Source organism: Typopeltis vanoorti, chromosome 1, assembly GCF_054136105.1.
Source record: "Typopeltis vanoorti isolate ZY-2024b chromosome 1, IOZ_Tvanoo_1.0, whole genome shotgun sequence".
Lineage (NCBI taxonomy): Eukaryota > Metazoa > Arthropoda > Arachnida > Uropygi > Thelyphonidae > Typopeltis > Typopeltis vanoorti.
The window spans coordinates 120,309,885-120,324,177 of NC_143549.1; the positions used below are offsets into that span (position 1 = coordinate 120,309,885).

General features: G+C 35.3%; 1 protein-coding gene across 1 annotated transcript in view; it reads right to left on the reverse strand.

Annotated features, from left to right (window-relative positions):
- Nucleotides 1-14,293, reverse strand: part of LOC150110362 (uncharacterized) — a 259,624-nt gene that overhangs the window by 39,716 nt on the left and 205,615 nt on the right. The window contains exon 11 of the mRNA XM_090399055.1: nt 423-544. Within this exon, the coding sequence (XP_090255181.1) occupies nt 423-544 (122 nt within the window). The remainder of the gene's footprint in view (nt 1-422; nt 545-14,293) is intronic.

The following is a 14,293-nucleotide window of genomic DNA, read 5'->3' on the forward strand; positions in this document are numbered from 1 at the left end:
ACAAGAGAGGCTTTCTGACCCAATGTCCAATTCACCCCTTTATCACGGGGAAAATTCTCAATATTGCCTAGATTTTGATCAAACAAAAAATGGACTAGCAATTTTGGGACTTAGCATGAAACTGTAATTAGTATAATTCCACTGCTTCCATGATGATGTAACATAATGCAAACTTAATTTTCAGTCAACATTCTCATAATCAGTTGGCTTCTTAAATCTTCCACATCCGTTTCATAGCCATCTAATGAGGTATTCTGCTCTATCAGCAAATGTTTAACCTGATTAGCTGTCTGTTTATAAGCCTATTAATCATTTCAAAAACACTAGTTATTAATTGCCTCAGTGGATGTCATATCTTCTATTATGTAAAACCATACACACATATATATATATATATATATACATACAGAAAGCATACTTACTTGCTTTTTTAATCCCCTAGTGGCAATACTGGACATGCCATCAGACAAGTATTCACCAGTGTCTGAGTCACTGCAAGGCCTTAATGGTCTTATTTCTTCACTAGAATCACCATGTAATATTCCTAAATAATGCATAAAATTGGATGTTCATTTTTTACATAGTATAACAATATATTTGTTATTAATATAAAAATTTACAATAAAAATTATGACAAGTACAAATAAATTTAAAAATATCATGCTTGTCTAATACATAAAAATATCAGAGAAGCATAATACAATAATACAATAGTATAATTTTATACAAAATTATACTATTGTATTATTCATTATATTCATCATACTAATGAATAATACAAGCAAATCAAGAAATTCCAAATATATTTTGAAAATACATACCAAATGATCAGGATAATAAAATAACACAGATAATAAAACAATTCCTCAGTGACAAAATGCTAGGGTTCTAGAGGACAACTGTATCAAAAGTCAACTGCGAGTATACCATCAATGGATGTACCAGCACCCAGCAAGCAAGTGGTGACTGACAACATGCCACTGATGACCAAGGTCAAAGTGGACTGTCCAGGTTCATACAGACACAAATCACACCCAGTTTCAATGCCAGAGGTCCAAGCGGCATAAGCGAGTGAACAGTATGGTGTACCATGCATAGCACACACTACGGGAGCCACTGTTGACAGCTTGTCATCATGCATTGCACCTTGCCTGGTATTAGGACCATCAAAACTGGACCTCTACAGTGGACCCGAGTCATGTGGGCTGATGAATTCCATTATTAGTTGTACTGAGCTGATGAGAGGGTTCAGGTGTGGCATCAACAGCATAAGGCCATGGCCCCATCTTGCTAAGTCAGCTCTGTTCAAGGTAGTGGTGGCTCTGTGATTGTTTAGGAACCTTCTCATGTGACACATTAGGTCCAGTGTGTCTGGTGAGGTCCTTAAATGCTTCAAATCATTTAAGGAAATCAGAACAGAATGTGCTGGCCGATCACCCATACTGTACACTTTTGTGTCCGTTGCACATCCTGCAGTCAATAGTCTGCTTCAGCAGAACAAAACACTACCCCACTGAGCTGCAACCACCCAGGAATGGCTCAAGGAACACTCATCTGAGTTTCGGACCATCCAGTGGTCCTCAAAGTCCCCTGGATTTAAATCCGATCGCTCTGGAATGCCATAGAGTGAAATATCGGATACATGAATTTAGGGTTGATGACTAAGATGCAGTTGTTGACAATGGTGCAACAGGCATGTTGGAATTACCTCCAGCTCTCTGGCATCTGGTGGAGTCAATATCTCGGAAAGTACAGGACTGACACATTATTAGGTAGGTATCTTGAATGTTTTGTCCATTGAGAGAGAGAGAGTGTGTGTATTTAATAGGCCTGTGTAGCTCGGTGGAAATGCCGCTTGCATCCTCTGTGCTTGGTCGCTCAAAATTAGACTTAGGTTCAAGTCTAGTCACCGACTGGAGGAACTTTTTCTAAGCCTATTTTCGACTGGTTCCCAAGTTAGTCAATCTCTAGCATGGGCAAGCAGGTTTTTTCCTCCCAGAAACTTGGGTTTTTCGTTGCGTAAACTCAAGAAAATAGACCATAGTGCCCACATTATTTCAGACAGTAACATATGCTATGGTTACGTACCAAGAGATGGCAGCACTTGTTTGCCAGCCGCTTCATCGGTGGCTGCCTATAATTAGTGATAGACATGGGCCAGCAATCTCTGATTGGCTACTGGTGGAAACTGAACTGTCCATTCAGTCTCCAAAAGCTAGATAAGATATAAAGGCCTCGCCTACTCCTTATAAGGGAATAAAAAAAAGGCGTTACCTGATTTTTTTAATGAATGTTTTATAGATAAAGTAAAAATTTAAAAAAAAACGACTATAAACATTAACTATGAATACTTCAAAGATATTTGAGATATTCATGAGGTCAGAACTGTAAAATATATAATGGAGTAATAGTTTTGCAAATTTTAAGGAACGGATGGTCAAATTGAAATCTGAGTGTGACATCTTGGTCACTGGTATAGTAAATTTAGTATAGTGTACTGGACTTATTCAGATTCAAACAATTTGATATGATCCTGATTTTTTATTTCAGCAGAATAGTGCTCAAACGAGGGGTTCTTAAGGGTCAAACCTGTATAACTGAGTGGAGACCTCCACATAGCCTTTAAAGGAATGCAGAGAACCAACCAGAGCTTCTAAACTGATGCTCAATCCTCACCTTCTCGTGGTGCACCCTGTTGGATATTTACTTGGATACTGAACGAACAAGGGTGGGCTGGCAATTTGGGATTTAGCCAAACAAATTGTATTCTTATTGGTTAAACCAAAATAAAAAATGATGGTACAACATGACAATATTTCATGCCGGCTGGGGCGTCGCTGGTTAAACAAGGCTACCATTGTTTTCGCCAGGGAATCAGGGCGAACAACAAAAAGTCAGCTACTGGAAGAAATCTGAAAACACCCCCCAACAAAAAACATCACCAGAGTTAAAGATTGATACTATAAACATAAGAAGCCTGAATGGCAAAGAAATGGAGCTAGCTGAGGAATTGCTGAGGAATTACATAAGTACCAGATCGACATAAATAGGGCTGACTGAAACAAAAAAGACAAAAACTGGTGAGATCTTTCTCAGCAATAAATACAAAATGTTATATTCAGGCAATGACAATCAAGGAAAAGAAGGAGTAGCCATAGTATTCAACACTAAATATGACGCTAACCTTCTTGAAAGGCAGGCAGTCTCAAGTAGAGTGATGTGGGCAAATATCAGAATGAGGAACTGGACAATGAGATTTATTTGTGCCTATAATCCCACAGAAGGTTCTACTAAGGTAAAAATGGAGGAATTTTTTGATGCTTTAGAAGAAGCAACTGACACAATGAAAAAGGAAAAGATGGTCCTTGTTGGGGATCTCAATAGAAGAGTAAGAAATGATTGTGAGACATACAAAAATATTTTGGGAAAATTTGGAGAAAATAGCAAAGCTAATAATAATGGCAAATATTTGTTGGATTTCTGCTCAGGACATGGACTGGTTATTACTAACACCATGTTCCAACATAAAAATGTGCACAAATTCACATGGAGAGAAGAGGCAAGTAATAAGAAAAGTCTCATTCACTATGTTATTGTTGATAGTGATGTTTTCTCCATGGCGCAGGACACCAGAGTGTACAGAGGATTTGAAATTGGAAGTGATCACTATTTAGTCTTGAGTAGGATAAAATTGAATTCATATTGAAAAGAATAACATGTAAGAAAGTTTTAAAGCGAATAAAAGTTGAGCAGCTCTCAGGTGTAAACTGTAGACTAAAATACACAAAGATTATTGAAGAATAAATGAAAGAGTATGAGAACAGGAATCAAACCTTGGAGATTCAGTGGCAAGCCTTGAAGAAAGCCCTGATTGATTCAGCTAGAGAGGCATGCGGTGAAGTTGTCTGCAAGGATAGAAAAATTAGAACTCCTTGGTGGACACAGGAAGTTAAAGAGGCAGTGAAGGAAAAGAAGAAACCAACCAAAAGTTCCTGGGAAATAAGTCAGTTTGTGCTCTTAGAGAATACAGAGACAAATGCAAGAATGCTAAACACTGTGTAAAACTAGTTAAACAACAAAAGTCATGGGAGGACTTTGGCAAGAATATAGAAAATAAATATCAAGAAGGTGGCAAAATATTCTCACGGTTGTAGAAGAAGATTAAGAATGGAGGAAAGAGTGGTGTAAAAGGAGTTAGAGATGATAAAGGTGACACAAAAACAAGAGAAAAAGATATCCTTGAAGTATGGCATAATTACTTTGAAAATTTACTAAATGAAACAAGCAGTGATCACAGCACAGTGATATAAAACACTGACCAGGCATGCAGTCAGGAATACATATCCATACTTGAAGTAGAAAAAGCCATCAAAGGCATGAAATGTGGAAAGGCAGCAGGAGTAGATGATATTCGACCAGAAATGCTGAAGTATGGTGGCATAAAAGTCTTACAGTGGCTGCACTGCACAGTTTAGAAAGCCTGGACAGAGGGAAGAATTCCCGATGATTGGAGTAGAGCTCTCATAGTACCCATATATAAAAAGGGAAATAAAACCGAATGTGAGAATTACAGAGGTATTTCCCTACTGAGTGTTCCTGGCAAGATTTATGCAAGTATACTTGAGAAGAATTCTGGAAGAAAAGCTTGGTGAAGAACAAGATGGATTCAGGCCAAACATGTCGTAAAGTGTCATCTTCACTTTACGACAAATAGTCGAGAAAGCATGGGAATATAACAGAGATCTATATTTAAGTTCTGTCGATTTGGAAAAGGCATATGATAAGGTGCCAAGAGAGAAGCTATTCAATACGCTACAGTTATATGGTGTCAATGGGGCATTATATCAAGCAATACTTAGTCTGTATTTGAATTGTAAGCCAGTAGTTAGAATTGAGGGAAGTAGAGGAAGATGGTTTAATGTTAAATCTGGTGTGAGACAAGAATGTACATTATTCCCTCTCTTATTCATTATCTATATGGATCACATTATGAAGGAAAGTGGTATTAAAATTGATATCAAAATTGGAGATGATAATGTCAGCTCTTTGCTTTATGCGGACGATGTTATACTACTAAATAAATCCACTACAAGTCTGCAAGATTCCCTGACTAAATTGAATAACTGTTGTAATAGATATGGTATGAAGGTCAGCAATAAAAAGACAAAAAACAATGAAAATAGCCAGAATCATTGAAAATGTCAACTGTGTTGTGAATGGAGAACGTGTGGAACAATAAAACATTTCAGTTACTTAGGCACGATTTTTAGTGAAGATGGTAAATTAAATATAGAAATAGACAACAGAATCAGCAAAGCTGGTATGGTGGGATGTCAATTGAATAAATTCATATGGAATATGAAAGAAATTAGTCAAAACAATAAATTGTCTTGTATACAGCTAATTAGTAAATTAGCTGTGTTCAAACCAGTTTTAACTTATGAATCTGAGAGCTGGGTCAGAAGTAAAACACTTGACCAAAGACTAGAGACCGCAGATATGAGAGTCCTGAGAAAGATTAGAGGCATGAAAAGATGCTATCAATGGCAATATCATATTAAAAACGATATGATATTAGGAAAAGAACGATATTAGGAAAGAACTTGACATTGTCAGCATCCAGGAATGCACTAGCAGAGCTAATCTCAGGTGGTATGGTCACTTAAACAGAATGGCGAAGAAAGATTAGCAAAACAAGTGTACTCTGCCAGGTTGGCAACAAAACGATCCAGAGGAAGACCAAAATATAGGTGGATTGATACGGTACAAAGTGCCTTAGACGATAGAAATATAAGATCTGATAATGTTGGAGTCTTGACAAGTAACAGACTGATTTGGAGGAAAATTGTAGATAGGAAGTTAGTAATGATATAATTTTTTTTCATGTAGTACTGGTATGGTCACTTAAACAGAATGGGCAAAGAAAGATTAGCAAAACAAGTGTACTCTGCCAAATTGTAGATAGGAAGTTAGTAATGATATAATTTTTTTCATGTAGTACTGGTATGGTCACTTAAACAGAATGGGCGAAGAAAGATTAGCAAAACAAGTGTACTCTGCCAGGTTGGCAACAAAACGATCCAGAGGAAGACCAAGATATAGGTGGAGTGATACGGTACAAAGTGCCTTAGACGATAGAAATATAAGATCTGATAATGTTGGAGTCTTGACAAGTAACAGACTGATTTGGAGGAAAATTGTAGATAGGAAGTTAGTAATAATATAATTTTTTTCATGTAGTACTATCATATCCTGTACACCCCTTGAGGGTACATGGTAGGAATTTGATGATGATAATGAGTGCTCAAACGCCGTAGAATGTGAGAGAGAGAGGGACGGGGGGATTTATCCTTAGAAATGGTTTGATGGCTGTTAATTCTCCTTTAAGGAGGACATGATAACTCCTGTCAAAATATATAGAAGTTAATAAATGTAGTAATTTTTAAATGTGCCAATTATGTGTTATTTAATTTGTAATAATGTCTACTATACATGTTCTCTTAAAACAGCTAACATATGTATCACTGTTTGATGCATTGACTGAACAGACGCCAGTTTTCAAGTCACCTATATCATCTCTAATTTCTTTTACTACACCCTTTCCTCCATTTCTAAGGTTTTTCAACAGCCTCCAGAACATTTTGCCACCTTCCTGATGTTTATTTTCTATGTTCTTGCCAAAATCTTCCCATGGCTTTTGTTTAGCTACTTTTACACAGTGTTCAGCTTTCTTACATTTGTCTCTCTCTATTCTCGAAGATCACAAGATGACTTATTCACCTGGAACTTTCAATATGGTTTCTGATTTTTCTATCCTTGCAGATAACTTCACCACATGCCTCTCTGGCTGAATCAATCAACGTTTTCTTCAGGGCTTGTCCCTGAATCTCCAAGATTGGTTCCTGTTCTCAAACCTTTTCATTTTTTCTTGAATAATGTTTGTGTATTTTAGTCTACAGTTCACATTTGAGAGCGGCTTAACTTTTATTCGCTTTAAAACTTTCTTACATGTTCTTCTTTTCGATATGAAATTCAATTTCATCCTGCTCAAGATTAAATGGTGATCACTTCCAATTTCAAATATTCTGTGCACTCGTGTCCTGCCCAGTGACAAAACATCACTATCAATAACAACATAGCCAATGAGACTTTTCTTATTCCTTGCTTCTAATCTCCGTGTGAATTTATGTTAGAATACTGTATAACTAATACTGCATAATGTTGGAACATTATACAGTATTAATAATAACTAGTCCATGTCCTGAGCAGAAATCCAACACGTATTTGCCATTATTATTAGCTTTGCTCTTTTCTCCAAATTTTCCCAAAGTATTTTTGTATGTCTGACAATCATTTCCTACTGTGCTATTTAGATCCTCAACAAGGACCAGCTTTCTCTAAATCCTCAAAAACTTTATCCACTTCTATCTTTTGTAAAACCTTCTGTGAAACCATAGGCACAAATAAGTCTGATTGTCTAGTTTCCCATTCTGATATTTGTACACATAGCTCTACATGATACTGCCTGCCATTCAAGAAGATCAGACTCGTATTTAGTGTTAAATACTATAGCTACTCCTCCTTTTCCCTGATTGTTATTGCCTGAATATAGCATTTTGTATTTATTGCTTAGAAAGGTAACCCCAGTTTTTGTCTTTTTTTATTTCAGTCACCCTTATTATGTGAATCTTGTACTTAACCAGTTTTTCAGCCACCTCCATTTCATTGCCATTCAGGCTTTTTGGGTGCTTAAGGGTTAAAGCTGTATAACTGAGAGGAGACCTCCACATAGCCTTTAAAGGAATGCAGAGAACCAACCAGGACAACTGACATAATATCCAAACCTCACCTTCTCATGGTACTCCTGTTAGGTATCTACCTGGATACTGAACTTACGAGGATGGGCTGGCAATTTGGGAATTAGTTGACCAAACTGTATTCTTATTGGCTAGAAAAGAAGTACATATCAATAACAGTACAGATTGATTACTGGAGGCCTTGGCAAATTTGGTTAGGTGCCTTTTTTTTCAGTGTGACAATTTCAATAAAATATGTCACTGCTGTCAACCATAACATTCCTATTTCTGCATATCAATATATTTTAGTCTTGACAGAAAAATATTTCTATTATAACACTCGAATTTTCTCATGATATTGCATGATAACACAAGTAAATGAAATAATTTAAGAAGGATAAAAATTAATTCGCCAAGTAATTTTTGTTTGCAGTTACTTGGCTTAACATGCACACAGTTGAACTGTCCACTACATAATTAATAGCATTATAATTGTTAAACTAGCACCATTTGTAAAAAAAGAATTCAACAAAGAACACTGCTTTAAATCACAAAATGAATATATTGCAGAGAATCATCATCATCATCAAATTTCTGATATATACCCTCTAGGGGTGTACAGGATATGATAGTACTACATGAAAATTTTACATCATAACTAACTTCCCATCTACAATTTTCCTCCAAATCAGTCTGTTAAATGTCAAGACTCCAACATTATCAGGTCTTATATTTCTGTCTTCTAAGACACTTTTTTTTTTTACTATATCAATCCACCTATATCTTGGTCTTCCTCTGGGTCTTTTTTCTGCCAATGTGGCAAGAACACTTGTTTTGCTAATCTTTCCTCTCCCATTCTATAAGTGACCATACCACCTGAGATTAGCTCTGCTAACACATTCCTGGATGCTGACAATGTCATGTTCTTTCCTAATATTCTCGTTTTTAATACGGTATTGCCATGGATGATATCTGTTCACGTCTCTACTCTTTCTCAGGGCTCTCATATCTGCGGTCTCTAGTCTTTGGTCAAGTGTTTTACTTCTGACCCAGCTCTCAGATCCATCATCACCAAATTCCTGCCATGTACCCTCAAGGGGATGTACAGGATATGATAGTACTACATGAAAGAGAAAATGCAGAGAAATGAATAACTAGTTTGGAAGGAAGTGACAACATACTTTTATAAGAGTGAAATTCTCAACCAAAAAAAGATGTTTGTTTATACAAAGAACTAAAAGAGGAGAGAGAGAGAAAACCACAACTAATTGCATGATGCAATAGCAACAAAACAAGAAAATACCACAAAAATAAAGTGAACAAGAAATCGAAGAACTCTAACCTAATGCAGATACTCCTGTGATTCACTGACCATAATTTATTATTGTAGTTACTTTTTTAAAATTATCAGTAATTTTTATTATTTTGCCCTCTCTAACTCTTTGTAAGCCAGCAAATGAATTCAGTGAAATTTTCATAGCAGACTGGATACCATTACCTGCTTACCGTAATTTATTTATTTATTTTTTTTTTTTTTTATGGGAGGAGAGTTAAAATTCTCCATTTGATTAACAGGAAGTAAGTTATAAACAGTTCAGCAAAACAATAGCTTTCCATTAGAAACAGAATAAATACAGAAAGTGAAGCTACCATTATTGTTTTCAGTTCGTTGTGATAACTTTTTCACCTTGTATCACGAATCATCTAATGGTTACCTTCCTTTGTTAGCTTGCGAGAAAACCATTATGCTGAAAATGTTATTTACTACTTTTTTTTTTCAAACTGATGAAACCAAAGAGCATCTGTGATTATATTTTAATTTAACAGTAACTTCCTTAGAGCAAAAAAAGCATACCCTTAAATTAACAATCTTATCACTGAAGAAAAAAATCACTTTTCCAACAAGGTCATATAAAAATTTTTGTTTGCAGCAGCATATTACTGCATATTATTTCACAAGCACAAGAGACTGTGAAGTCTATAGCAAATCAATGTGTGCACATAAAGAGAAAAGTAATCTGTTGATATTCTTTCTGAAAAGCTAGAGGTTGCAGTCATTAAGGAATACTTCATGTTGCAAACAGAGGCAGAGGAAACGAAATGAATGGCAATAACAAGTTCAGTGAGTTAGCAACTTAATTGTAAAAGGATGTTATACTGCTCTTGTTCATGTTATTCTGAGTTAAACAGAAATGGGGCATAATAGAGGCCAATTCTATCCATGGAAATGTATGAACAAGACAAAGAAAATGCAGCAATTGGCTGCCTATAAGATAGTGGCTCGAGTGTGTGTGTGTGTGATTGCTAGAGAGAAGAATCTTCAATTAGCTGATCTTTTTAGAGGTTCTTAGTGTGCAGGACAGATTTTGGATTTATACAGTTAGTAGCTGGACAGATGAAAAAGTAACATCTTAAAAATAAAAGGATACCCAGCTTTTTAGTGAGGATGCTATAAAAGTGATGAGCTTGTGTCAGGAAAAGATGAGGGGGGGGGGTGTCAGTCTAAGAAGAGAAATCTGGTCTTGACCATTAAGTCGAGCATCATCAAAGGTAAGAGAAACCTAAGTTCTTTTTTTTTGCAAGGAACTCAAAATTATGTTTTGAAAGCACACGACTAGATGCTCATCACCCCACTCAAGGATGGTATGGAGTCTTCACCTAACAAAAGAGGATGTGCAAAATAATGGAGCCTTGTAAAACACATACATTAATAACATAAGAAGAGAGAGAGAGAACGCCCTCCAAAATTGCATATGCTGAACCAGTCAGAGAAAAATGACAGTCCAATTAAAAAGGGTGGAAAGCAGACCATGGCAATTTGTTCAGAAGCCCAATAAAATGCCATGAAATGTCAAATGCATCAGTATAAGTTTCTCCCAACCTTTCTGTGGAATGCAAGTATGGTGGTTGATGGGGAAAACAAGATTTGCTATGGATCATGACCAGGTTTCCATATGATTAGGAATGCAATGAACCATGATTTGGTTGAATAACTGAATACAGAAGACGAAATTAAAACTTCAAAATTTTTACAGATTAGAGGCCTGATAAATAGAACATCAATCCAAATATAGTACAAAAAGAAACACGCTTGAAAATATACAATGCTTTAGGTGCCACATTATTATATGGCAGTGATATTTAGCAGTGTCCACATTATTGTATGGCAGTGAAATTTGGGCAATAAACAAACAAGATAAAGAATAAAAACAAGTGACATGAGATTTATGAGAAGAACTGCAAAATACACATTATTAGACTAAAAAAGGAACAAAGATATTTTAAAAGAACTAAAAATCAATAGAAGAAAAACTAAACAATTATAAACAGGAATGGACAGAACATGTAAACCGAATAGCCAACACCTGATATCCTAAACAAATAATAAAATATAAACCAATTGGAAAGAGAAGGCTGGGTAGACCTCAAAATAAGATATTAGAGGATAATGAGACCAGAATAGAATATGGTCTATATCCATAATTAGTGTTATGATGATGACTGAGTACAGAATATTCAGTTTTGCCTAAGCACTGAATATTCAGCAAGCATACTAAATTAAATTTTATAAACAACTCTTAAAAAATAAACTCACTGAAAACTGATACAAAATTTTAATCTGTGATATTTTCGTTCTAAATATTTGCAAAATTTAATTCAGCATGGTTTGGCCAAATTAGTGCTTCAGCCAAATTGTAGAATGAAGAAACATTGAAAAATATGTGTAACACTTCACCTAATGACGTAACCATGTGAAAATGTAATGAAAAGAATAATCCTGATTTCATAACAAAAATACAACATAGGGAAACTTGGAAAGTTTGAAAAAAAGATCAGAAAGCTTATTAGAATACAACCAATGACATCACATTTGCCTCAGCTTGCACTACTTAAAAGACACAAGGATTGCAAACCAACCCTATATGTGCCTTTTATTAAGGATTTTTTTTTATTATTATTAAAGTTTCACTGGCCTGACATCTGTTTCAAACTGTTGTTTCTCATCAGAGATCTGACAGAAGCATTAAGATGACAAAAACTTATTCAACACCAAAGCAATCTCTGTGCTAGAGAGTAGTTTTTTCATAAGTGAACTGTGGTTGGTGTGTATAAGAGTAATTATCAGAAATGAAGTCTAAAGGTCTTCATTTCAGCATTGTGAAATAAAGAGATCAATCCATATTTCATAGATGAATGTGTGTTTGGTTATGACATCTGAATAAGCATGGATCTTTTAATATCCCCTATTTCTCTTTATCAAGGACTGTTTTACACTGCCAAATTAAAGACATTTAGAATTTACTTTGATAAAAGATGAAAATAAAGTTTTGCTTTGCATGAATATAATAAAACTGTCAAATATTACAAGTACAGCTGAAAGGCTTCAATTTAGCAGTAAAAGAAGGATACTATGGATCTAATCATATTTTATAACCAAATAAAGAAAAATTTACCAGAGCTTATGAAAACATCTTTGTCATAAGCTCTCCTCAAGAAACAAAATAAAAAAATATTAATGGAACTTTCATTTTAAATTGTGAAATATAGAAAATAATTATGGATTAATTAATAATCAAAATGAATTGATAAATTATGATGCAGGAAAATAAATTTTTCAGTGTTTCTGGGAGGAAGCCCACACCTGGTTCCTTCATAAATATTTCAACTTCTGGAAAAAATTCTTTTAATGAATAAATCGGTAGCTGGCGTGGTAGAATAAGTTAAATAAAGTTAAAGAATAAGTTTATTTGCTAATTCTTGAAATTAGCAAATAAACTTATTTGAAATTCTGGTCTATTACTAATCATTTCAATCATTGCATAATGCAAAGATTTTAGCTGTTTGTCATCTCATACCCCCCCCCCATCTCCCCCAGATATGGCAATGCCAAATATCAGTTGTTTTGGTGAATTTACTTCAAATTCTGGCTGCTTACTTGTTCTTGTATTGTGGTTTGATATTTCAGTTTAACACCCCCGACCGGCCACGACATCTACAGACATTCAAGCAAAATCTGGATACGATTCTGTAACACCTATTGAATAACATGGATAAGAAGTGCAATTTGGTTTTGCTATTTCATCCACCATGGCCAGTAAGGAAGTTAATTTATGCTTGTGTTTTAGTGTCCATTTCTCCTGCGTCACAAAGATATATTGTTGTTCACATATTTTACAGTTTGCACATTTTGAATTTTCACGTAAATAGCATAACTTTGAAAATTGCTTTTTACAAAATTTTACAACAAATTTTAATAATTTGCAATATAAACAACTTTTAAGGCTCCATAATATAAACTAAAATAAAAATGCCAACAAAAAAGTACCTACAGCAAACACAAGCCTTTGTATGAAGTAACTTTGTATGAAGAGGCTTTCATTGCATTTGTTATGATACAGATAACAGGAATTTTTCTGCTTCAGTCAAAGCAAATATCTGAAACTCACGCCAAACTGGCTAAATACTGAAGCAAAACTAAATGTTCAGCACATCCCTAATGTTGATGTTCACTGATTAGTTGACAGTTCTAAATGTTGATTACCTTCTCACTGCTCTTTTTACGGCATTGCCTAAGACCTGAGGTGAGAGCAATTCAATAGGCCAACAGTTTGATGGTAGGTACTTATTTTTTTTTTTTAGAAACAGATTGCATGCATGGAGGCTGGCTTTCATGCTCTAAGGCAGATGCCAGTTACGTGTAATTTAATATACAGATGATAAAGGACAACTTTAATCCGGAAGCACATTTCTTGAGTACAATTTTTGGGATACTATCAGGACCTTATGCCTTATTCGAGTTCATTATGATCTTTCTAATTTTTTTCTAGCAAAATGCTAGAGGAAGCATGCAATGCAATGTTCCAGGAGGACACACTGGCCATTTATGCAAGAGCTAAAAGATAAGGATGATGCCAGGATATGTCAGCTTTATCTTTTGATTATGCTGCAACACCACCATGAATAGAAATTGCCTTTTGTAAAGGACCAGACAGCAAGACTGCCATTGGTGTAGAAGAGGAGTTTTTCACATTCTCCCCTTTCAAAGCCAGACTTAACCCTGTTAATGGTTTGCAGGCAATTATTAATGAAGTTGTTTCTGTCTCAAGCCATTTATGATATGTGTGTGTGTGTGTGTGTATATATATATATATATATATATATATATATATATATATATATATATATATATATGAGCCTCCAAAGCTCAATCAGTATAGATAAAGCCGTATGGTTGGAAAGACCTGGGTTCGATTCCTGTCCATGATGTGAGGAACCGTTATCTGGTCTCTTTCAACTAAAGGTGAGTTAGCAAGTTTCACACAGAGGTAGAGAGTTTTTCACCCAGAAACTCTGCCCCTCAGAACAAACAAACTGGCTCCCGTGCACACATGGATTTGCAGCCATGAATACTTAGGCCTGATTCATCAGCTATATGCTAGTCCCAAGCTCAGAAAAAATGGGGAGAGAAGGAGGAAAAGGCAATGGTGAACTATCCT